The following is a 27,036-nucleotide window of genomic DNA, read 5'->3' on the forward strand; positions in this document are numbered from 1 at the left end:
GGCATGGGGGGTGTAAAATGGCCCCTACATGGCACACCCCTCCTCCCTCGCACTGACCCGGGAGCCAAGTCGGCGTGGGGGAATGGGGGGAGATTTTGCACCTCCCATGTGACAGGATGGCATGCGCTCGGGGACATGTGACCCCACATGTTCCCGTGGGCGCTCTACCCCTGAGCACAGCCCTCTCATATGAACACTCTTGAATCAGCCAGTCATACTGCTCTCTCATCCCCCTCTCTCCCTTTTTCTGTCCAACTCAGCTTTCAGTTTAAAGTCACATACACTTACATACTAAAATCATAGCATAAAACCATAACCATAAACATAAACCATAAACATAAAACCATAAACATAAGCATAAAACCATAGCATGGATTGCAGCACATTAAGAATCAAGACGAGACTTTAGTATGAGTCTTCTTGGTTGCCTGTGCATATAGTGATATCATATAGGAGCATCTGTCTCACAAGGAAGATCTGAACTTGTAAAGGTGTCATGCTAAGTTAAACCATTGACCAGTTACCATTGTCTACTCTGACTGGCAACAGTTCTCCAAGGTTTCAAGTTGAGGGCTTTCACATGACCTATGCGTGGTCTTCTTAAACTGGAGTTGCCAGGAATTGAAATGGTACCTTCTACATCAGGAGAAGGTGCTCAGCCACTGAGCTGCTGTTCTTTCTCCATTACTATCTTCTATTGTTCTTTAGCTGCGTTGTTGTGTTCGACTGATTACTTCCCCTTGCAGTGTTACGTCATCTGAGCATCCCCTGTTCCTTTCAGAGAAGGGCTTTAATTACTGCTTTTCTATTTTCAACAAAACCGATGGTTCATTTCTGTTTTTTTAATGGCAGTTATAATCTAGTAATGACACAATTTATTGATCATAAAACAAAAAAAGCTGTACTTAACGCTTCCATCCCCTCCAAACTGATTAATGATTCATTCAGGAATATCCTGGTACCAAAGTGAAAGCATCCCTTTGCTCTAAAACAAGGAAGCAAATTGAAACGGAACCCAGGGAAGCTTCAGAAAAGCTTTTATCTAACCATGGGTGGATGGCATTACATTTGCATTTAAATTGAAAAATTAAGGTACAGGTCAGGGACTGAAACCAGATGGGAGCAAACACGGAAGATGCTGGAATGCAGTGGATTGACCATCATGGCTTTCCGTAAAAACAGCACTTCTGAATGTCGGCTGCTCCAAGTTAAATTTGGCTAATCCTTGCATGGGGAATGCTGTAGGTTCATCCTGTCTGATAAATTGAAGGTAACTAGGATTGGAGAGTCTTCAATGCCATCTTTTATTTATCATAATGAAGTTAGGACTTGGTTTTAATTTGCATCCTCACCATCCTGTTGTGATTGTTCACAGATTGTCATCCAAAAACAGTGAATACAGATCAGGAGGGGAAAAAAAGATTGCATCTGCTAGTCTTAGGTCTTCTTCATATTCAATATAAAATGTGTACAAGAACATTCACTTATGTATAGGTTTTATCTTTGCGACCACACTCCTAAGCAACTGCAGGTCCACTAGTTGGCATGAATACCAAACATGTAGAGACTGGCAAGTGTGTGAAGGCTCTTGTTCTCAGTTTGTGGTTAAAGCATATAGATGCATATAGATAAGAAGTCAGTAGCACTTTGATTGTGTGTTCTCAAAGCACTTTGATTACGTGTTCCTACATTACAGGGGATTGGACTTGATGGCCCTCTGGGTCTCTTCCAACTCTATGATTCACTGTTGAACATCTTTTACTGTCAGGGCTTCAACTTGATGGCACTTTCCAACATGACCACCTAACTGGCAGGACCAAGATCATAACAGCAAAAGAAAAGTAATCTAGAACCTTCCTATTTGTAAACCTACCTAAAAGAAAGAGGGAACATTTTCTCCTCAACAGTGTAATGAATTTCTATTGCTGGTGAGAAGTAGAGGGGTCCAGAGGTAGCTTTTGCTTCAGTCTAATAAAGAGGGGGAAACCCCTACAAGGTCACCATAAGTCATCTGTGGCTTGAAGGTACTTTCCACCACCAATGAAAAGGGTAAAAAAAAAATAGGACTTCTGAGCAGTTAATAACAAGATGTGAGTTTTATCGCTTGCATTATGAACTTGGTCCACAGACAGAGTAACAGGAAAAGTGTACTAACTCCTAGAATCAAAATAGGGTTTCATTGTTGACATCATAAATTTCTTTTTCTAATGTCTTACAAGGAAGATTCCAGCATACCCTGCACCATTAAAGGCTATGCCTTTGTGGGTGAGGGTTATCTGATTTGATACCACAAATTATTCTTGAGTTCAAATTATGTGAAGGTCCATATAGTGAATGCCTTCTGCCCATACTTCAGGTCAAAAAGACTTTTAAATAAGGTACAGATGATCTAGTTCTTGTTGTCTGATTGAGATTCTAAAATTACTACACTGGTTACCAAATTTCTAGCAACATTAGAAATCAAAATATAATTATTTACTATTTTTTTAAAAAAAATACTGTCAGAATTGTTTTATCTTTGCACGTCAGTGTTAAATCTCCTTGCGTTAATGTGTTAATTAATATACTCATGTTTGCTTTTAATTGAAGGATTGGTTCCAGTCATTTGTACCTCCCTTAAAACTATGCTTGTATGTTGTGTCTGATGTAGTTTGGTTTCATGTTATTTTCTAATCTATGCCTATTAAAGGTTGATGAAATAATAATAGAACACAGCGTCAGCAAGCAAATTCTTACTCCGCTCCCTCTGTTAAGTATGTATGTTTTTATAAGATGCCAAGGGAATTATTCCTAGCATAAGAAGTGTATTTTGAAAATATAGATTTCTATTTAGATAGCTAATTACTGTGGTGGGCAGGCAGTCTAGACTTCATGAACCAGACGTAGGACACAGATATAGAAGGCCCTCTGTCGTCACAGCTTGTTTGTGTTTCTTTCCTGTCTCCTGCCCACTTTGTGATTAATATCTCAAAATGAAATAAAGATAGAAAGCTGGTAGAATCCAGCATATATCATTGTTTGGGAAATGCTAATATTATCTGGGCCCTTAGCTGGATGGCCCAGGCTACAGATCTTGAAAGCTTCGAATGGAAAGATTACTACCTCCTGTTCCTTTTCAGACTACAGATGCCACAAAGTACTGGCATAAATATGGAAGGTTGGTGGGCATTGTTGCCCCAGATAGAGATTAAACCTATTAGAATACAATAAAATGAGTTACTAACAGGTCTTACATTTTCTAAGTAACAAGAGAATAGGCAGAAAACTGTAGCACTTGTTGAAAAAAAATTCTAGTGCAGAAAAAAATGTCATATAAGCACTTACACACTTTCTTCTCAAATTCAGCAGCAAGCATACCGGTAATCTTCATGCTAGGGATGCAAACTCTGATTAATTTGTTTATTTAAGAATATCAGTTTAGTTTTGGCTTGCACATATCCCTGTATCATTCAGCAAATTTGGTAACCAATGCTTCCCTATTCAACCGCCTCTTTCAACACAATACATATTGATGCAATTGTGCCATTAGCATGTAACCACATTTCCAGCCACAGAAAGGGAACAATATTTGAACAGATAATGTTAAAACTTCAACATGACAGAAACCATCTTGGCAAGACCTTACTGGTATAATTTTTATTCTCCAATTTGCTACCCAACATTTTACATCATAATGAGAAAAAGGGAGTGGTACACAACCCAACATATTACAGCAAAGACATAAATAATGTGAAATGAAAACTATAACTGCAACCCAATTCTTACCTTCCCACCAGAGCCGCTGTTTCACCAGTGGAGGCTGAACTGACATCTCCCCTGCTATGAACCACTAGAAACCCCAAAGGGGGGGGGGGAGAGATTGAGCACCTTCTCTTCACCTGCCCCCCTTCTGAGGAATGACAGTACCTAGGAGCTGGTTTTGATTGGAAAGGGAGTGAGGTTTGGAGGTTAAACACCTTTTCCTCAACCTCACTTTGTAGCAACCCTGATCCAATTTGGGCACTCCCAAAGCTTAGAAGCTCAGCATGGATCACCCAGTGTGGTATCATCTTGTTAGGCACCAAGGAGACAATTTCACTGAACAATCCAACCCACCTCAAGTAGTTGCCAACCTCCAGGTGGGACCTACAAATCTCCCAGAATCACAACTGATCTCTGGACAACAGAGACTACTTCCCCAGGAGACAGCGGGCAGCTTTGGAGGTTGGACTCCCTCCCCAATGAGGTCCCTCCGTAAACTCTGTTCCCAAATGTCCAGACATGTTTCAATCCAGAGCTAGCAACAAGACTTTTCACTGTAAGACATACATTGACTTACACTGTGAGACTTACATTGACTTACATTGTACAATATAATGTTACCACCAGCTAATATTTTGTATTTCATCTTTAACGTACTGAATGCACTTCACAAGGAACACAATATCTAGCATGGATCCTCTATCAGAACCGACAGTTACTGTCTCGAAAACCACACTACCATTTTTTTTTTCTCTTTCGAACCCAAGCTTAGCCTTTGCAGTTAACAGCACTTCTCACTTTCTGGCTCAGCATCAATGTTTGCAGACTGAATGTTTCACTACATCAGCACACACTTCCTCCCCCACAGTGATATTTGAGAGGCTGTTATGTTACAACACGCAACCCAGGACATCTGCTAGAAATCCACTTGCAGCCTACAATGGTTGAAGATAAGCCATAAAAAAGCAAACCTTTCACAACTGAAACACAATTCTGACAACCACAGCCAGCCAGAAGTGCCCAGAAAGCCACTATACCCAGATTCTCTCAACATTATTAGTTATCAGTTCCTGCATTGTTTACACAAGTATGTCTTTTTCTGTCTGGTTATGAAAAACTATCCATCCATCCATCACATTTATATCTCCCACCCACCCCTGACCATGGTCGGGCTCAGAGAATCTCACAACATATAAAAAGTTACACTTTAAAATAAATAATAAAAAGCAGACATAAATTATTAGAACCAACAATATCTATAAACTTGCGGGGCCCGGTCACGCGTTACTGTGGCTTATTGTGGTGAAATGGGAAAGGAACAGTAGCAGCAAATCAATTGCAGAGGCCAGCAGTACGTGCTCATGCAAACACGCAGCCTGATACTGTGCGATGTCATTGATGTGTGTGCCCGTATTCCTCGGGGGGGGGGGAATGGAAAGGCACCCCTCCCACACATCTAGGCTGGCTGGTCATGATCCTTTACCTGGGAGTAAGCTTGGTTGGTGGCAATGGGTGTCGCTTCTGAGGAAACTCTCTGAGGGGCGTGACACAGCCATTCAAAGTATGTCACAGTTGCTGTACCAAGCTTACTCCTGAGTAATGTGTGCCTGGTTTTCTTAACTGTAACTGCAGTATTCAGGGAATCTAGGGTGCCTGGCCCCTCCCTCCCGTCCCTTGCATGTCGCCCCTCATTCTCTTCCCTCCCTCACTTCTCTTCCCTTGCTTGCCACCCCTCCCTCTCCCTCCCTTCCCTTTCCCTCCGCTAGGGTGGGTGGGTCATATCAAGATGCTGGGCCCCCTGCCTCCCCTCCCTTGCATGCCACCCCTCATTGTCTCCCCTCGCTCACTTCTCTTCCCTTGCATGCTTCCCCCTCTGCCCCTTTCCTCTCCCTCCCTCTCTTCTCTTGCATGCCACCCCTCCCTCCCTCTCCCTTCCCCTCTCTCTCTTCTCTTCCCTTGCATGCCTCCCCCTCTGTCCCTTTCCTCTCCCTCCCTCTCTTCCCTTGCATGCCACCCCTCCCTCCCTCCCTCCCTCCCCTCTCCCTTGTGTGTATGTGTGTGTATGTGTTTCACTTCCACTCAAGTTACTGCCTGTGTACTGTTTCCACTGCTCATATCTGGTCATCTGAGTGAACATTCTAAGCAGCACGAACATTCTAAGCGTGACAGTTACACACAGGCAGCTGCATGTCCTTCACCAGGGAGCACCAGGAAAAAGGCGTTTTACCTGGGCCAGGTGTGAAATTTCAGGTATGTGAACATCTAAAAACACTCTCGCCTGGCTGACTATAGTGGCTGGGAATTTTCAGAGGAATTGGCCCAGCAGTTACTGAGGTATAGTGTCATCAACAAAAACACTGTTAGCTTTTTATATATATAGATGTGTAAAACATTATGACGATATGACAGAAAGAGGGGAGCGTTGATAGTAACTAGATCCCACAAGAAGATGGTTGGGAGGCTGGTAAGTTGGCACAGGGTAGCAGGTGGTCTCAACCAAAGGCCCAGTGGAACATCTGTCTTATAGGCCCTGCAGAACTTATTAAGATCCCGCAGGGTGCTGGTGTCAGCTGAGAGAGTTCCACCAGGCTGGAGCCAGGGCCAAGAAAGCCCTGGCTCTGGTTGAGGCCAACCTAATGTCCTTAGGGCCAGGGACCACCAGCAAATTTCCACTGAAGGAGCACAATACCCTTCATGAGCAATATGGGGAAATGTAGTTCCTAAGATATCAGAAAGATATGAGGAATTTAAACTTCATCAGCACCACTATAGCAGAAATCCCCAAGACAGTCCCAGATGAAGCTGGTACTTACCAATTGCTTTTACAAGCCAGGCAGGGTCAGATGGGGCTTTTCTCCAGCAGGACTTCTGAATGTCCACTGCAGATAGGCTGTGCAGATTTTTAACCATGTTGCTTTAAGAGAAATTGTCCCTACAGCACAACGATCTTACTTTCCTCCATGACTGAAGGAAAGCACCAAAATATTTTTCAACAACATGTCCATTTCAAAGGGCATCCTGTTGAACATAGCTTCTGCTTGAAATACCAAAGAGTTACACTGCTGCAGCCACTCCTGAGATTTTCCAGTTGGTTCAAGCCAACAGACAAGCATTGTGCTTAAGAATCACTTATCAATACTATGCTTATGCTTCAATATTTGAAGGGATGTTATGTTGAAGAGAGAGTCGTAGGGTTTTTGAGGCAGGAGGCATTCAGAGGTGGTTTGCCGCTGCCTGTCTTTATATACCGTAGCAACTGTAGACTTTCTTGGTGGTCTCCAGTGGAAGTACTGACCAGGGCCAATCCTGCTTAGTTTCTGAGATCTGACTAGATCATGCTTGCCTAGGCCAACCTGGTCAGTTTAGACAAAATTGCCACAATTTATCCAGACAGCCCCTCATTACCTCAGGCAGTCTGATTGCAGAACCTGATATAAAAGTATTCCCTCTCAGAGGGAAAATTGGTTTCTTTTTGAAATGACATTCTTTGATATTTTATTGTACTTAAAAACCATGGACAATTGCTGGTTTAACTATAGGAGGATGTTTGTGGTTGCAGTCTTCCAATGACATGCCCACGTTGGAGATCCCTTTTATAAGATCTTGCAGCTCCATCATCCTTCAAAGTATCCAACCCCTTTGGCATTTGAATTGACAGATCAATAAGTTTTTAGACCAATTTCTTAAATGCAAACCTTACATATGATTTCTATAGAAATACAATATACTGAATTGAATTGAACTTATTTATTTGTATGAAGCCATAGGCTGTTACAAAGCATCAGCAATTATGTCAAAAGCATTCTAAATATACATAGTGAAATATGTACAGTATTGAATAAAATATACAGCAATATAACAGTATAACATGTCAACCAAATAAAATAAAACCAAATAAAACGCAGGCTAGCTCAAATGATAGCTTGAACACAGTAATTGAAATTTATTTTCAAAACAAAAAGGCTTCTTAAACTGGCTCAGAGAGGTACTAACGCTTGATGGTTTCAGAGAGTTTCTTTTCACTTAAAAATTACAGAGCTTCAGATGTTTCTTAGGTTTCACACATACATAGGCACACGCAGGTGTCTCTTCAGGAACAATTTTGCTTTATTTGTTACATTTATTTGTTACATTTATATACCACCCTCCCTGTGACCTTAATGCTCGAATTGGAGGTAACGAGACTGCCCTGATTACATCCTTGGGGCTTGAACTTGATACCCTTCCCTGGCTCTTCTCACTTCCTAGGCTCTCTAAAGATAATAACTCAAATATAGCTGGGAAAGAGCTAATTTCTTTTGCCATACAGAACAATCTATGCATATTAAATGGACTTACTCAATTTAGTAGCTCTGGAGAGGCCACCTTTGCCATTAGGAAGGGGAGCAGTGTGGTTGATTATATTTTAATATCCCCCAACCTTTTTGAATATGTAGGTGAATTCCAGGTATTATTCCACCATTTAAGTGACCATCTGCCTCTTTCAGTTATTTTAAAATATAAAACTCCTCTCCATCCCCAGCCGACAGTTGAAGTGAGTTCGCTAAATCACTTACTTCCTAGAGTTAGATGGTCTGAGGCATTGGAGTACAAAATTACACAGCTTCTCAGCTCTCAAGAGCTGAAGCAACTGAGGTTGGATATGCTAAGTGCTCCATCCCCGGATGAGATGGTTTTAAAACTTGATGACATCACCAAAAAAATTAAGGATTTAATCCAACAGTCCCAACACAAGATTGTATCCTCGCCCAATAAATCTCCACGCAGGTTGGAATTCTGCTCTAGGAGTATGGCCATAAAACACTCACTGCGGGAAATTTACAAAAACTATAAAAGCCAAAAATGGGATAGCCTGCCCACATCTTACTTTACGTTAAAAACTCAATTAGCATTGCAACTACGGACTAATCAACAAGAGGCAATTGATCGTTGCTGGAATTCCTTGATTCAATCAGTACAGAACAACGACTCTAGAAGATTCTGGAAAATAGTCACTGGTGGGCTTAGAGATAGCAGCATCCTTCCTTCTAGTATCTCAAGATCGCAATGGTATGAGTTTTTTTTGGAAACAATGGGGGAGTGCCAGAATTCTCATTCCACCCTGGTTCATGTTCTACCTTCTGACAACCCCTGGCCTCCCGTGTCCTCTCTTGAGATTGGGAAATTTATAAGCCAACTTAAACGAGGTAAAGCTGCTGGTCCTGACACTCTTCTTCCAGAGTTGTTTATAGTATTTAGGGAATGGTGGTCCCTTATATTGGCACAATTGTTTAACATGGTTAACCAAACAGGCATAATTCCCACTGTGTGGAGCTACTCAATTATCATCCCTATCTATAAGAAGGGTGACCCTAACAGTCCATCTAATTATAGACCAATCAGTCTTCTCTCGGTCTTGGGAAAACTTTATGCCAAATACCTCCTTGGGAAATTAACTGATTGGATTGTTGATAAAAATGTCATAGGGAAGGAACAAATTGGATTCCAAAGGGGTAAGTCAACCCTCGACCACTGCCTGGTGTTAAGTTGCTTGATAACCAAATATAAGAGGAAAAAGAGCCCCTTGTATGCAGCCTTTATTGATCTCTGGGGCGCATTTGATTCTGTTAATAGAGAGATTCTCTGGAAGAAACTCAGCAGCCAAGGTGTAGAGCCAAGGTTGCTTGAATTAATTAAGATCCTGCACACAAACACCTATTGCCACGTGAGATGTAACATGGAGGGATTGTTAACCCCAAAAATTCAAGTTACTAAAGGGGGTGAAACAAGGTTGCGTATTGGCTCCTACACTCTTTAAGCTGTTTATTAACGATCTAGCTTCCACACTAAGTGAGGCCCAAGTACATAGTCCAACTCTGGGCTCAACTTCCATACCCCTGCTTCTGTTTGCTGATGACGCAGTTGTACTTTCGCGCTCACGAGTCGGACTAAGGAGAGCTTTAGAGTGTTGTATAGAATACTGCACACTCAATGATTTGCAACTTAACTTAGATAAATCCAAAATTGTGGTATTTACCCATAAATGGAAAGCCACCAATTGGCGGATAGGCCACAGTAGTTTCGAGCAGGTGCAGTCATATAAATACCTAGGGCTTACCTACCATCATAGGGCCTCCTGGACACTACATAGGAATCGGGCCATCTCCGCCGCTAAATTAAGTGCCTCAGCCATTATACACTTCCTCTATGGGAAAGGCCGAGGATACATCCCTGCAGCGTTGAGAGCATTTAATGCCAAAGTGAGTCAACAAATCCTTTATGGGATCCCCATCTGGATAGGGGCATGGAGCAGAGAGGTTGAAAGGGTCCAGTCATACTTTCTGTATAAAATCCTGTATACCACCCTCCCCGAAGGCTCAACTAAACTTCTTCACAGACAGACACTAATCCTTTCTGATCCACAACCCACTGAATACACTCATACAGTCTATGCCCACTGAGATTCAGGCACACATAGCCTCCCTCTCTCACCCTAATCCCAGTTTGGCTTCACTGCAGCTGGACTGGGCTTTTCCCAAGACTGGTGGTACACAGTGTTATGGCAGACTCTATGTCTGGACAGTCTTCACTGTCAAGCCCCTGACTGGCGCGTCACCCTTCACCAAACTCAGGGCTTCCTCTCTCTGACAAGCCTCCTCAGCTAGCAGAGAGACTGGACTTCTGTCAGCCAACTCAGCTGAGACAGAATCCTTCAGCTTCAGATCTGACAGACCGCTCTCTGCCAAACTCTGGTTCCTTCTGATCTCCGTATCAGAATCTCTTCAGAGAGTGTGAATCTCCTGACAGGCTCTGCTCTGTCTATCTATGCTGCCAGCACTTTAGCTCCCCCTATCCCTGGCCAAAGGCAACTGTGCCTCTGCTCGACCAATCAAGTGGGTTCTTTTGTATAGTGGAGCCTTCTCTTTAACTCTGGCTGTCACTGAGGCCTTTTCAGCAGGCCTGCTTCACACCAGCCCTTCAGGGTGGGGCAAGTCCGTTACACAGGGCATACAAAGACATTCTATAAGGAAGGTGCTCATCACAATCTGATAGCAAAAATATTAGTTTCTCAGCATCAGAGTTGAGATTTCAACCAGAGACTATCCCAGCAAAAAAGTTAGCTGTGGATTTTGCAAACAATGGGCAGTTAGGTATATAATAGGGTAAATCCTCCAGCACTAGTAATCTACAGATACAAAAGCATTGATCTTTTTGTGTTTGACTATCATGTCCAGCCAATACAGCCGTTGGCATCGTTTGAAAGATTTTGATTTGAGACTGTGACTAAATAAGGAGCTCTGAAGCGATCAGTTTTGAATAATTGATACCATGGTGCAGACACAGATTTCAAGGTTAGTGATCTGTCCAGCAAAGCTTTATACACCCAGTCTCTGTATACCTTCAGTATGTGCACTTATCTTCTTTGCAATCCGCTTGGTAGCAGTAAGGAGCAGATGGCAGGCTATTTACTTTTTTTGTTTAAAATATAGCAAGTCTTGGCTAGTGCTGAGGAAGTAGGTGTTCGTTTCTTGTTACTGTCTTTGTAATCAGAAGAGATTATTTTTTGTGCCAGTTGGATCCATTTCCCAGCATTTGTGCATTCTTTCTGCTAGATGTGTATTTTTGTGATCGGTACTACAGGAACACTTAAAATGTCTCCTGCATTGTACTGTTTAAAAATCTATATTTAATACTATGCCTATCTCTTGTTCTTGGGCTATATTCCACTTGAGTGGGTTAGCACTGACATTTTCTTTGCCAAATAGCTTGATTTGGGGCATTTTCAGGGGTAAGGTTGACTGCACACATGGCTTCAGCAATGCTGTCCATCCACTGTTTCTTTGGTCTTCCAGGTGGGCAGAAGCCTCTAGGGCAGTGGTTCTCAACCTGGGGGTCGGGACCCCTTTGGGGGTCGAACGACCCTTTCACAGGGGTCGCCTAAGACTCTCTGCATCAGTGTTCTCCATTTGTAAAATGGATAAATGTTAGGGTTGGGGGTCACCACAACATGAGGAACTGTATTAAAGGGTCGCGGCATTAGGAAGGTTGAGAACCACTGCTCTAGGGTCGACATTTAGGGCCGTTTTTGCAACAGAAGTCTCCTCAGTCACATAATGTGCCCGTACTGCCAAAGCCATGCTTCCCTCATTTTCTTTGTTATTGGTGTAATTCCAAGTCTTTGTCGTATGTCTTCATTTGTAATAAGATCGAAAAGAGTCAGGCCAACCATCCACTGGAGCATCTTCATTTTCATCACATGAAGAGTTTGTTCATGTTTCTGAGTTGTTGGCGAAGATACTATTCCTGTCAAAGTGGATAAAAATAAATTTTTTTTAATTAAAAGTTGGATTATTTAAATGGGATTTTTTTAATGAAATGCTTTTTTGAGGAAAAATCTGTCTAAAGATAGTTTTCTATTTAAGATACATTATGGTTCAAAAGTTATTTATTATGAAATAAGGATTCATTTTTAATTATGTAGCATTAGGTTGTATATTTGTGCAATGTTTAGATTTTTTGGTAAATGAAGCTATTCACAATGTCATCCTCTTCCAGAGGTTTCTGTAAGACTGTTTTGGGCAATTTTTCTGTCTGGAAGAAATTATCTCAGATGTTTGGTTTTGCATTTCTCAAAACTGCATGAGCAAAAATGTTGTAAAATAAACATGCAACGTTGAGAAACAGGTCTAAGCCCCAGTGTTCCTTTGCAAATCTATGTACACAGAATCAACCCCTTACCTTTTAAAGTACTAATTTTATAGATCTGCACAAGGAGCTCAGTGTGAGAAGGGAGGGACAAGCAGTAAAAGTGAAACCTTTTGAGCAAAATACTCCACAAGTCTGGGATCTGTGTGTGTATTGCCTGAAGTCTGTCATTTTATTCTATCCTTGGAGGAGATAACCTAGAATGGCAGCAGGTCATAAAAGAGATGCAGTTTGGAAATATTTTAATTAAGTTCCTCAAGCTATGGGTAAGGCTGGCAAAATGCAAACGCTGCAACAAAGAAATGCAGGGCTTTTTAGAGGCTGTTGAAGTAATGGTTTCACTTTTAACATCAGTAGCTTCTTCCGCTGGCACAGAAAGAATATTCTCTTCCTTTGGCCTCATTCATTCCTAATTGAGAAATCATTTGGGAACTGATAAAGCAAGAAAGCCTGTTTTTCTTTTCCAGATTATGAGCAAACAAGAAAATGAAGATGAAAATGAGCGTAACCCAGATGACAGTATTTTAATTTTTCATGTATTTTAATTTTTCATGTATAGACCTGACTGAGAGTCTAAGTGTCTTTAAGGTTTTTTGTTTAACCACCTCAGTTAAACGTGGGTGTTTGAATACCTAAGCTATAATGTTATTATTTTGATTAAATACAATTATTTAAATTGTTATTAAAATAATGGCTATTTTTCTCCTTTCAGTAAAGTGCAGCCGAAAAGTTGTCCAAATACTAATGGTGAACCTATTAAACAGGGGACAGGTTCACCTTTCAGTAATTTCAAAATCATTTATCTGTGTATTCCTAATAGTAAAACTATTGATATAACTATAAAACTAATCTGAAAAGTTATTTTTTAAAAAATGAAACCTCCATCTGGTTGTAAATGTTAAGTTATACCAACAAGAGTGTGTCTTTATGTAAAAAAAACCCTATGATTTTAACCAAGTGTTATTAACTAGTGATTTAAATTGTGATTTAAATAAAATTGATTTAATTCAGATTGATTTAAATCAAACCTACTCTGCTGCCTATGTATTTATGCCTGCAAAAAAATATCTACCCATCCATGTGAAAAGGGACTCTACTTGTTTGGTTGTAAAAATGTAGCCCAAAAAATCTGTGTTAAATGCTTGAAAGAATATGTATTTCCTGTGCCTAATATGTCAGGAAACACTTTGCTTTGGAATCAGTGACAGTTGTTGTTAAAAAGCTATGCAACTATTTGAATTGGGGAACTGTGAAGAATGAGGCTGAGGAAATGAAGAGAAATCACTGCCAATTTGTAGGAAGATAAACCCCCCTCTACTTATAGACGAAAGAGTTTGTTCAAACATCATTTTTTTCCTGCTTCTGGAATTTTGAAATAATTTGAAAATGTTTCTACTGTTCTATTGGAATTCCAGCCAAAAGGTATTTACACATTGAAGGGGAAAAGGTTATTTCTACTTGGTGACACCTTAAACTAGAACTGTAAAATGAATCTGGATTAATCTAGGATATAATTGTTAATATAGGTATTTAAAGTTAACTACCGGTAGCACTTGTGGGTCCTTTGCGTACATTTTGTAGCTGAAGAACTTCCTTTTCTGTGAAAGATTTTAATAAATATACTTGTTACAATATCCTGTAGGCCACATTTCAAGTACTTGTATTTTGTTGGATCTTGCCCTTCTCCCTTTAATACATGTTGGGGGAACATGGGGGTGGAGTTAGTACATTTCAAATGACGAGTTTTTGAATATTATAACAGGGTTGGCAACTTCCGGGTGGTGGTGTTCTTCAGCTACTTACAACTGATCTCCAAGCTGAAATAACAGTTCCCTCCAAGAAAATGGCTTCTTAGAAAGGTTGACTCTATGGTGCTGTACACTACTGAGGTGTACTTCACGCCTGCCTTTTATAAAACCCTTCAAAATGAGGTCAAGATGGGTTTTGCATCTGTAGTGGAGAATTGTGCTGTGATGTGCACAATATTGATGTGTCACAATGAAGCTGCTTGACACCAGTTTACAGATTCGACAGTCAAGCAGTCAACTTCTTGGTAATATTTGCATATGGCAGAAAATGCATTTTTTGAGGTTTGTAGAGCAGACGACCTTGTAAACATCATGATGGATAGGAATATTTCAAAAAGTTAAGCCCCTTAGTTAGAGAAATGCATACCCTGGTCCAGGGAATTTATGTAATTAATGGCTAAGCATTTATGGTAAATGTTATGGGTGCAGACAGCATAGTTATCACATCATTGTACAATTGTGTGAACAGCTGGGCTTTGAATGGGCCTTGTATTAAAATCGTCCTGTGCATGCCAAGTTACCATGAAGGCTGCCATGCTGAATGGTTGTAAGCCAGCACAGTGTAGTGGTTAAGAGTGGCGGACTCTAATCTGGTGAACTGGATTTGTTTCTCTGTTCCCCCACATGAAGCCTGCTGAATGACCTGGGCTAGTCACAGTGGGCTAGTCGCAATTCTTTCAGAACCCACTCAACCCCACCTACCTCACAAAGTGTCTGTTGTGGGGAGAGGAAGGGAAGGAGTTTGTAAGCCACTTTGAAACTTCTTAGTGTTGAGAACAGTGGGGTATAAATCCAAACTGTTGTTCTTCTTATAAAATTTTGGAGGGTGAAATCTTCAGAGGGCTTGGTGGCTCAGTTCAGCAGTCGTCAGAAATGGCTACATGGGGCAGTAGCACATTTCAAAAAATTGGTCTCCTCAACTGAATGGAAGGTGTAGAGGGTGTATGCTGAACTCTTCCCTTCCTTGGGCTCTTCCCCTCATAGTCCTTTTCCGTATACTCCTTGAAGTGAAAAATCGGCAAGAGTTTTCTGTGAAACCTTTGAATGTACGGTACTCATCGTTAAGTGATGGTTTCTTTTGTTCTTGTTGGGCTGTTGAAGATGTTAGTCGCTCATTCCTAAGCACTTGAACAGGAAGGGATATAGAAATCGGTTCCAAATGACGTCACAATCCCGAAGGTGTGTATTCATGGAACTGCCCTTTGGGATTCTACAGAATAATCTGGGAGGAACTTTGGATGTATGAAACAGTAGCTTTTAGGCCTTCTGGGCAATTACCCTATTTTTCTAATATATGGAGCCACTCATCACCTTGTGTTTTAGATCCTTGCGGAATTTCCTGCTGATGAAAGGTGTTTGAACATAAATGAACATATGAAGCAAACCACTGGTACATCATAGTGTATAGTCTATTTAGAATAGCATCAGCTCTCAGGGTTTTGGGCAGAGGTTTCTCAATCACCTTTTGCCAGATGTTCTAAGTAGAAATGCAAGGGATTGAATTTGGGACTTGCATTCAAACCAGAAGCTCTGCCACTGAGCCATATGACCCCTTCCAACAGCAGAACAGCATGATGGGGGACAAATTTCTTCTAATGCTTCTTTCCCATAGCAGAAAACAGCTTTGGCCTACAGTATTCCCAGGCATCGACTGACCCTTGAAGGCACTGTGGGGACAGGGGCAGAGGGCTTTGGTGGAGAGATAAGAAAGTTTGTTTCTGCAAGTTCTTTTTTGTTTGTTCTGAACAGGGTCCAAGCTAGTGTCTGGCTTTTGTGGAATTGTTCCATCACAGTGGTAGGAATGCATCATGGAGCAACTCTGCCATATTTTTAGATTCACAAAGGTTAGGCTGCAGGTGGACCCAGTGCAACAAATGTAATGCGTGGACAAAAGATTGCTCGCTGTTTTGTATCTGTGCACAGGTCTGATCCTAGATTTGTTAAGACTCAGGGAAAAGAGAGGAACTCAGATAGTGATTGAATGCGGACGTTTATAATTTGTTCTGTTTAAAAAATAAATCAATGGTTTAAAATGCATTTGTCTGTTTTGGTAAAAGGGAATATGTGAGATAGACTCTTGAAATCATGATAATTTATTTGTTACAATAGGAAAGCCTGTTGTATGAACAAATACAATGGGCTCTAGAAAACTGTTGGTGGGTTAACACCAAGGGGGGTGATCCCTCCTGCCTTTCCTCTCTACTCAGCCCTGCATCACCACCTCCTTCCTCATCTTCCTGGACACCTGCATTAGCACATAAGGATTAATGACAGCCACCAAGGAGGGTGATTCCTCTCTACTCAGCCCTGTGTCACCAGCTCTCTCCTCCTCCTCTTCCTGAATACCTGTATTGCCACAGATTAGTTAACAGCACAGTTGCAGCCGCTAGCAGTCGCAACCCTCCCATGGGGAGCAGCCAATGCCCTTGCTTGCTCCTCCTCAGCCAGATGTAAACAGTTCAGTGACTATAATTATGCAGCAGTGAGGGAGAAGTGTGAGCATGCAAGAGACTGAATAACCACCACATTCCGCTATTTTGTTTGTGGTTTTTGTTACCTCTCTGTGTAAATCCCACCCCCAAGCTGTGCGTGTGTGGTGATTGGCTGGAAGTGAGTCGTCTCTACCCTCTAGGTTTAGTTCTTGTATATATCCTGATTTGTTGCTGTGTTCATTATCATCTCTTGAAAGTCCCCCCCCCCCCCGTTCCATCTAGGTGGGAAAACAGAAATAAAGTTTGTCTGCGTGATTCTTTATCTTTTGTGCTAGTTTTGGCCTTCTCAATTAAGATTTGCCGTCTCTTTTCTTTCCATGAAGGTTCCTGATGTAATTAGCAGCATAAGACAAGCTTCCAAAGCAGCCCTCAAGGAGGACGTCAAACCCAGCAAAGACAGTGAAGATGCCTTCTACAACTCCCAGAAATTTGAGGTCCTGTACTGTGGGAAGGTGACAGTGATTCACAAAAAGGCCCCCTCCACTCTGATCGATGACTGCATCGAGAAGTTCAACCAGCACGAACGCCAGCGCCTGAAACTGTTAAGCGAGCAACGCAGTTCAGAGTCCAGCGTGGACCTTGCTGAGAATGAAGGCGATGCGCCGCCTTCTCCTTTGGACAGTCCCTTCGAGGAGATGGATGCTGCGGACGCCACTAGCGGTGGTCACGTCACAATGTTTACGGTTGGAAGTCAGACTAACCTGGCGAGCCTGGCTGGTTCCCGTCACTCTTTCCCCGAGAGGATTTTGGAGGATTCTGGGTTTGATGATCAGCAGGAATTCCGGGCCCGGTGCAGCAGTGTCACTGGCGTTATGCAAAGGAAGGTGCATGACAACACCTTAAATACCCAGTCGCGGAGACGGCATGCAAGTGCCCCCAGCCATGTCCAGCCCTCTGATTCTGAGAAGAACAGGACCATGTTGTTTCAGGTACTGTCTCTATGTGATTTGCAATCCATAGTCCTGGGGGCAGAAAACCGATTAATTTGTGTATTAATTTTCTTTAGCTTAACTCTTTGTAGGACATGTATAGTTTAGGACTGAGGGGTGTGTGTGGAAATCCATGGACTAGTTAGCCCCTCATAGTGGGCAGGCAAATCCCTTTTTGTTTGATCAACAGCAGACAGCATCTGAGCAGATTGTCTATGCATGTGTTGTGTTGTCAAGTTGCAAATGACATGGTAATCCCAGCAAGGGGCTTTTGAGACAAGCAAGAAGCAGAGATGTGGTTTTCCGCTGCCTTCTTCTGCAGATGCTTCCTTGGTGGTCTCCCATATGTACTGACCTGCTTAGCTTCTGAGATCCAATGAGCATGATTCCTTCCATCTGGAACAAACTGTCTACCAGAGCTTTAAACACCTCACAATGTGAACTACTAGTTTACTATCACATTGCTCATTGTTGTTGCTAATCTGTGTGGTTTATGGAATCGTGCAAAGGGGAAATAAGTTGCTTGGATTCGGCAGATATTTCCTTGGTGGAAGGCTTGCTAAGTCTGAAAAATGTCATTTCAGGAAGCATTTTCGTAAATGTACAAAATGTTTCTTTGACATCATCGTGCACTTTGATCACTTTGGAGTATCACCAAAGGCAGTGAGAATTAGCACATGTATCGAATGTTGTTTAGTGAGTTAACTCTTAAGCTCTAATTCTTGGGACAGTTCTGCTATTATGTGTCTTTTCTCAAAATCAAATTAATTCTAGACTCTTGGGTTGCTTCTGGATATTAAATGGTAAAATATTGGTATTCTCAGTACTGCTCATCAAGGCTGTACATCAGGATTAGATTTTCTCCAAAGATGCAATGAGCCCTGCATTTTGGAGTGTTCTCCCCAGGCCTCGCCTCATCTTGGCTCAGTTTACACATCAAGCCAAACCCTGGTATGTGCTAACCACGGCTTAACCAGGATTTGCAGTACTGCTTAGGACAGTGGTTCTCAACCTTTCTAATGCTGTGACCCTTTAATACTGTTCCTCATGTTGTGGTGACCCCCAACTTTAACATTTATCTATTTTACAGATGGAGAACACTGATGCAGAAAGTCTTAGATACACATTGGTGTGACTATGATCTACTTCCCAATTCTAGCTAATCCTACAAAAATAACCTGGGTGATGTTCAGTAGGTTGGTGGGGGTAAGGGGAGAGAATAGTCCAAAATATTGAAAGTAATTGGAAGTGTTAAGAGGCATGTCCTGGCATGTCCTGGCCCATTGGTAGCTGAGTGTTGTTTGTAAGGCCGGAATTGTAGTGGGAAGAAGGGGGTCCAGAAATTAAGGGAGGTCAATTAACCATATAGCAGAGCCGTGTATCCTAGATACACATTGGTGTGACTATGATCTACTTCCCAATTCTAGCTAATCCTACAAAAATAACCTGGGTGAAATGAAGATTTCCTTCAGCTATATCAAAAATTGCTTTTTGAAGTACTTGAGGGCACCCTGAATTGGTCCACATTTGGCATGAGAGATGGTTTCCTTGGATGGTTTCTGATACGCCCTATATATTGAAGTTGTTAAATAATCCTTTCATCCAAAACATTTGGATTTTTTTTTTAAAAAAGTGGAAATAAAGAAAATGGAAAACATGTATCTCTTGTCACATGTAATCTTCTCTTCAAGGTTGGACGATTTGAAATTAACCTCATCAGTCCAGATTCTAAATCTGTGGTGTTGGAGAAGAACTTTAAAGATATCTCATCATGTTCTCAGGTAGGTATTCAATGCTGGACAAAAGACATTTTGGAAAACAGTATTAACATTTAAAGAGCAAAAAAAATGGATGATGAAAATGAAAGAAAAGCACAGAGAGTCCTTCTGCCTACTTGGTTGCTGGTACTTCCTGCTTTCAAAAGTATATTCTACATCATACAGCATAGTATGAAATGGAATCTTGTACTATGGACGGTTTGAGGCCTTTTGAGTGCATTTTGGTCAGTGGTTCTTTCTCTCTTGAGTGCCTCCCATCTTAGAAGGACCTAACTGTAATCTAACAGACACTGTTTTAACATTTTAGATATCCCAAATCACATTTTCCATTCTTATCACTGAATACTTTTGATCTGATAACTAATCTACTTACGAGACAAGCAGTTTCAATCTAGGATCAATCGTAAAGGAGAAAACAAATTGTTTTCAATCTAATATTTAGAAATAGCTCAGAAAGAGATTAAGAATGACAGGGCATTTCTTGATGCTGGCCCTGATCGTTGTTTGGTTTTTGGCTACAAATCATCAACAAATGGCGTCTTGGAATGAAATGAAAATTAGAGGCCAGGGCTCTATTATAAAGTAAAATATATATTTTATTACTCAGTTAAGATTCCCAAAATTCCCTACATGCTTTACCAAGAGGCTTCTTCAGGGAAGTTTGTTAGTCTTGCAGTGATTTTCTAAAAACAGTGGCTACTGATCTTGTATTCTTTTTGGAAAATCACCTCAAGACCCCCCTGAAGAAACTTCTTGGTGCAAAGCGTAGGGAATTTTGGGAATTTTAACTGAGTAAGAGATGCCATAAGGCAGTGCTTAACTACATATCTTGTCTTGCTTTAGAAAAAACCAAAAAAACCGCAAGAGTTTTATGATTTTTTCAGGAATTACATTACTTCTCATTTTCCTAGATTAAAATAACATCAGTTGAAACTGCTTTTTCATGACTGTAATGGTACTGGAGAGAGGTTTTGTGTAGAGAGGTGTATATGTGGAGCTTTGTGCAGTTATCTAAGTCGTGAATGTCAGTACTTTTATCAGTATAGCATTGCCTATCAGAAGCGGCTGTGTGAATTTCCTTGTACTATGGCGAACAATAAAAATGGTTGTTTGTTTTCTGGAATGTTGAATCACACTGCTAGGAGTGAACCAAAATGAAAGAGAAACTGGCAGGCTGACACACTGGGTTTGTGCTGACAGTGTTCATGTATAACACCTTCAGGCCACAAAGCCTCTTTTAAATTTCATCTTTTTGTAAGTGCTAGTTCTGTGACTCTCTTTGCTGTCTGTTTTTGACTGGCGATGTAAAGAGAACCCTTTTTGATCTGTTTGGAATATCTGCTCTGTTTCTTACTTTAGCTACTCGTATAAACTTGATGGAGGCTGCAGTATCTCTTGACTTCAGATTTTTTAATGAGGGTCCATGCCCCCGTCGTGCCCCGCCCCATTGGCGCTACGCCACAGTTTGAATCCCACCACCATGGGAACCTGTTACTAAAATTTTTGGATCCCACCACTGACTATAACATCAAAATATCACATTAAATACATAAACCACATATATGTATTATATTCAAAACTAGGGACACAAAATATGTACTGACAATCGTAATGGTGAGTTTATATGCATCCACAGTATCATGCTCAGAAGATCCTAGCTCCCAATATGTAAAGCGGAAGTACGAGATTGCTGGTGATTAAATATCCTAGTTTTGGGAGGGCCTTTCCCCTTCATCAGTTTTTCTTGTCAGTTTCAGTACTACCGTTTTATCTTCAGGAGAATTTATTATGCTTTATAAAGAATGGTCGGCAGTCTCATACTTCTGCTTTGCATATTGGGGGCTAGGGATATTGGGGACGTTTATAGACTCAGGACCTAGTATACCATTCTGGTTGTCAATACATATTCTATATCTTTGCATATGGTATATGTTTAATGTGATGTTTTGATAGTTATGGCACTTTAAGCTTGATACTTTATAATTGCAGTATTACATTCAAGTTGTATTTCCTTTCAGGATTGGAGTTGGTTTATATTTATGGTTATTATTTATATCTGAACCCGCTTCTGTTTTGGGTGAGTAATAAGTCCACCACACTGAAAACTCTACTATTCCCGTTCCTCCATGGAAAGGGTAGGCCTGGAAAATTTCTATTTTTCTATATGCCCCACAACAGAGAGGAATCTCAGTACTGGAGATTTTTCTCAAGATACACAACATGACTCTCTAAAGTAATGCAAAGCCCATGTGTGTAAGACAAGCCCCCTTGTTGATGTGTGCTCTTGAGGATTCTATGTCCCCTTTTCCTCCTGTCTTTACTGTTAGAAGGACTGTAGTATTGGTGCCTTGTCTGTAGGCCCCAGAACAGGCATCTGATAAGGAGAATGAACCAGAAAGAAACCTCCCTCTTTACTGACTGCTGTGGAATCTTCCTAATTCTTTAGAGTATTTGGTGGTTATACAGATAATCAACTGTTACCTCAGCTGTTGCATACTGTGTACTGTCTTGCTCTAAATAGGGTATTTTCATGTCAATGGTCTCTCTTTAAAACAAGCAAGATAAAAACAAGGTTCATCTCCAGTTGCATTTTCTTCTCTCTACTTTATGAGATAGCTGTATTTTTAAACACAGATCTGTATGGAGGGGCTCCAGTCTTGCTGAACCTGTAGACATGTGGAGTTTTCAGCGCATTGAGTCAGTGCCACGACCACCCATCGTGGCGGCACAGCCAACCACAAAATGGCTGCCATCAGGTCTAAATCCAATGATCAAATATTGACAGGTTCCAAGCCAAGGGTCCTTTTGTGAAGAAAAACCACCATTGGCCAATGTATATCAACTAAACTCAAACACCATTTGGTTCTTTTTTTCCTCTCCTCTTCCCATAGGGCATAAAAAACATAGATCACTTCGGTTTTATTTGTCGCGAATCTATTGAACTTGGCATAAATCAGTATGTTTGCTATGTATTCCAGTGTGCTAATGAGTCTTTGGTAAGTTTATTACTGTTTTTCCTACAATTTATTGCTGATTTCAACATGCATTTAATATACGTCCCCTCAACCCAGCACAACCTGTTATGGGTTTCAGCTAGTTGAGTAGTTTTCATATGCCTGTTTGTAAAGATTTAAACTACAAGACAGCTTTTCTTTTATAGGAAAAGGCCTGATTTGTTTTATGCATGAAGGCCACTTCATAAGAGTCATAGAAAGAAAAAGCAGAGGAGACTAGTTTTTATTCTTTCCCCTACTTCTGTAGTAATTATTCACAATGTCCCATTATACAATTGTGCTTAATACATGTACCAGTCTTTGCCTGTTGGATTGGGAAGCCATTTCAGTTGAATCATTTTGTCATTGGTTTTCTTCATCCCATCAGCACACGGACAGGTGCATTGAAATAACTGCTCTTATTTGTTTACTTAGTTTGCCTTTCTTGCTCAGACTCAAGGCAGATATCAGGATTCCTTGCTCGTGTCTGCACCGCAGCCTGTGGGAATGCGGGAGTCCCAGAAGCATTATAATTTAAAATTGCACATCTCTGACCCTGACCTTCAGGGCAAATTGATTTTTGGGAACCTGGTAAAATCTGAGCTCTCCCACAGCTGCAAGGAAGATGAGCTGCCTTGAATGAGCCTAGAATCTTAGCCTATATCTCAAAACTGTTTGGAAGAAAACTGTTCCACTGTATGAAGAGGACTGTGAACGTTCCATACAATGAGATCTGGGAGCCTGGGATGACCTCAGAGATCATCTTGTCTGTGTATAGTTGTTACTAGGCAATTCGGTGGTGTTAATTTTTCAACAGTTTCAAATTTATAAGTTTTTTAAAAAAATTTAGATGATAAAGAACCGACCCCAAATAAATAAAAAATGCAAACAAATAACCAAAAGTCCCTTTAACACTTTAAAAGTCCCTAATTCTCATATCAGCTCTGTAAGGCTTTAACAGAACAGTTAACTGACTATTTAATAATTATTTTTTAAAGAAAAAAATTGCATAGCCCCAAAAACCTTTCAGCAAGCTTGTGCTTTTTTTTTTTTTACTTCAAAGATAGTCTCATTCCTTTCCTTACCATTTTTGGGGCGTGGCCAGATATAAAGAGAGAAGTTCAAAGCGAGCTGGAAGCTACTGTAAGAAGCTAATTTTTATTCCGGGTCTCCACCCCACCCCACTGCTCCAAGGTCTAGGGGCCTTAAATGGCACAGTCTCCTCATTTAAAATATATGAAGGGAAAGCATACATTTGAAAAGCTTTTATGTAGAGGCATGAAATACATTTGAATTTCTATACCGGTTGAGGGGGGAAACCGTGTAACCTTTGACCTGGTTTCCCCACGAAGAATGCCAAGCCTGGCCGCCTCAAAGAGGGGAGGGTGTGGGAATCTTCACTCTTCTGTTTGTGGGGTGTCAGGGCAAAGCCCAGACTGACGTCTGAATACAATAAAAGGCTGACGAGTTTTTCAGTTGGTTACAAATAGGCTTGGGCTTCTCTTCCGTCCCTCCCAATCCCAGAATATTCAAGGGTTAGTTTCTCTACCATCTGTGAAGGTGTGGGGTACCAGAAACTTTTAAGCTCTTGCAGGATAGTTTGTCTAAGTCACAAAACTGTTAGCTCGTGCTAGTAAAGCCAGAATGAAATAGAATCATGCCCTCAAGTATGGATTTTGTGTCACAAATTATCAGTGTGTGTGGCATTCCGGGAAATTCTCCTGTGGGGACCCCCCTTGGCTTGACAGGGAACTCAGTATCCTAAAGCATGTTGTGTCCTTGAATTCTGATTTGAAATCATGCTGTTTAGTTTCAGACTCTGAACTTAGGATACACTTTAAAAAAATATGGTATAATTGGTGGTAAAATATGTCGGTTTAACATTTTGCGTTCCGTCTTCCTTTTCAGGTTGATGAGGTAATGCTCACTCTCAAACAAGCTTTTAGTACCGCTGCCGCTCTCCAGAACGCCAAGACTCAGATTAAACTGTGCGAAGCTTGTCCGATGCACTCCTTACATAAACTCTGTGAAAGAATTGAAGGTAGCTGCAGTCCTTTCGTTATTTGCTTGCTTAAAGCTGAACCAGATTGCTTTTCCCGGGTTCAGTGGAGTTTTGTGTGTGAATGTTTGGGTGCAACAAGACCTCAGGTATAAACCCTTGAAGGGCATTGTTTTCTGTATTTGGTCCAGAATTGAGTAGACGCCCATACATGATTTTGGAAGTCCCTTTATACTTTTTTCCCAATAAGACATATACCAGACCTCCTAAAACACTTTGAGATTAGCCTGTCAGCTATTTTTTGGTGGTGCCTACTCCCTGTTCTCATAATCCCAGTCATGCCCACAGATTCAACAAGGTTGGGAATCCCTGATCTGATCCAACATCTTGTTTCCTAAAATGGTCCGGTAGATATTTCCTAGAAGTCCTTGAGCAAGGCGTGAAGGCAGTTGGCATTCCTGTAGTTGGCATTCGATATTAATACTCCTCGTAAGCAAGATGCTACAAGATGCTCTTGGTCAGTTTCTTTTTTCCCCTCTAAAAATAGTGTGGGGATCAGGGGTGTCTGCCCCTTTCCTGTGAAGCTTCCCTATCTGTTGTGAACGTTTCTAAACCGGTCAGAGCTTGCAGAATGCCAGAACTGGAGAGAGGGGTTGCAGAAACTTATTAGTGCCTATACTCTGTCTCACCAAAAGGTCTCAGGAGATTTTTGAATTCATCCACCACCACTTCCTGGACCTCACCAAGACCTCACATCGAGTAACCTTCCAGCCTGGACATCAGCACGTGTCTACACTACCAACCTCCACTCAACATCCCTACCCCCGCCCCCAGCATTATGAAGCACAACTGAGGTTCTGGATCTGTGTTTTCACCCAATTTTTCCACTGCAGAAGATCTGCCTTCCCCTGCTGCTGTTACTCAAAAATCAAATTAAAAACCAGAGCCCTGCAAAAGAGCCCCACTTGAAACCTGCCTGGCCCATTTTGTTTGCTCTCATGCCGGGAGACAACTGTGATGCCAGCTCACGCTCACCCGGCTAAAACCTCTAGGGTGAGAAAGCAAAGCTGCGCCTTGTGCTCAGGCAGTTTGTACTCCAGATTGATGCATTCCCCCTCCTTCTCCAAAGTTAGTCAGTGCAAAATTGCTCTCCCATTGCAAGAGCCCCGGCGCCCTTGCTTCCCCCTTTACATTCTCACGCTTCTTCCTCTTTGCACGTACCACACATTAGGGATCGGACTTGGCTGGGCTCTCCTTGCACAGTGAAAATGCAAGCACTTTTCCCAAAGCCTCTACAGCGCTAATCAAAGGCTGGCCTGGTTGGTGTATGTTTAAAGTTGCTGCCTGCCCTGTAATGACAAACCTGTCAATCTCCAGGAACCTGTCAATCTCCAGGAACCTGTCAATCTCCAGGCCCGGAAAAGTCTAGGGGCAGCTCCAGCCTTCCCCCAGACTAATAAAAGATCTCTTTCTCTCTTTTAAATATTGAGGTGACCAAAACTATACCACATTTCAATTGTAATCATAACATGGAAGATACTATGATGGTGACAGTGTTGACTTATAACTTCATTGTTTTCACTGGAGACTTGGAGGAAAGGCCTGACTGCAAAACACACAAGGCGAGATTAGATTAGCATATCTGAAGGCCTTTTCTTGTGTACTACTCTGTGGAATTACACTTTAGAAAGGTCTGATAAAATCTCTATTTGTGACTAAGTTGCAGTGAAAATTCTCCCTCCCTCCTGAAGTGGTTAAGAGCAGGTGTACTCTAATCGGGAGGAACTGGGTTTGATTCCCCGCTCTGCCGCTTGAGCTGTGGAGGCTTATCTGGGGCATTCATATTAGCCTGTATACTCCAACACACGCCAGCTGGGTGACCTTGGGCTAGTCACAGTTCTTCGGAGCTCTCTCAGCCTCATCCACCTCACAGGGTGTTTGTTGTGAGGGGGGAAGGGAAAGGAGATTGTCAACCCCTTTGAGTCTCCTACAGGAGAGAAAGGGGGGATATAAATCAAACTCTTCTTCTCCCTCCCTTTCTTTCACTTTTCCCTCTTAGGTATCAGAGATTTTTCTTGAAGGCTCAACGGATACATTTCAAATAAACGTAAATGGGGCTTTTTTGGGGGTGGGGGGCAGAATATATATCCTGTGTGGAGCACAGGAGGTTATTTAACTGACGAATGACAGTACCTGCTGTATGGTACAAATCTTCAAGGAGAACTTAGAGAGTTGTTGTTCCTATAATCCTTGCTAGGTTTAATGTTATGCCCTCTGCCTTGTTACATGGTAGATTTAACAATCAAGAAATGTCTAGTAGATTGTTCCTGTGTAATTCTGGCTTAGTCGAATCTTTGGCCCACCAATTATACTATCCCAGATTTAAGGAATTCGGATCCAAGTATGTGAATCTTACTCCCTTATCCTCAACTGATCTCCCTGATTTATTTAGATTACGCTACTTGCTGAATAATCCAGATCCTTCCTTCTGTGTGATAGTGGCAAACTTCCTCTTGGAAATGATCAAAAGCCAGCAGCAATTTTTTACTTAACGTTTTATTCTTTGCTCTGTGTATTCATGTTTTTTACCAGTTTTGTCTTGCTATATTTA

The 27,036-nt window shown here is 41.5% G+C and overlaps 1 protein-coding gene across 3 annotated transcripts in view; it reads left to right on the top strand.

Annotated features, from left to right (window-relative positions):
* TBC1D4 (TBC1 domain family member 4) overlaps positions 1 to 27,036 on the top strand; it is a 120,108-nt gene that overhangs the window by 37,803 nt on the left and 55,269 nt on the right. For all 3 annotated transcript variants that reach the window (XM_048493012.1, XM_048493015.1, XM_048493013.1), the window contains exons 2-5: positions 17,050 to 17,655; positions 19,347 to 19,436; positions 22,325 to 22,429; positions 24,335 to 24,467. In XM_048493012.1, the coding sequence (XP_048348969.1) occupies positions 17,050 to 17,655; positions 19,347 to 19,436; positions 22,325 to 22,429; positions 24,335 to 24,467 (934 nt within the window). The remainder of the gene's footprint in view (positions 1 to 17,049; positions 17,656 to 19,346; positions 19,437 to 22,324; positions 22,430 to 24,334; positions 24,468 to 27,036) is intronic.

This window comes from Sphaerodactylus townsendi, linkage group LG04 (assembly GCF_021028975.2).
Source record: "Sphaerodactylus townsendi isolate TG3544 linkage group LG04, MPM_Stown_v2.3, whole genome shotgun sequence".
Lineage (NCBI taxonomy): Eukaryota > Metazoa > Chordata > Lepidosauria > Squamata > Sphaerodactylidae > Sphaerodactylus > Sphaerodactylus townsendi.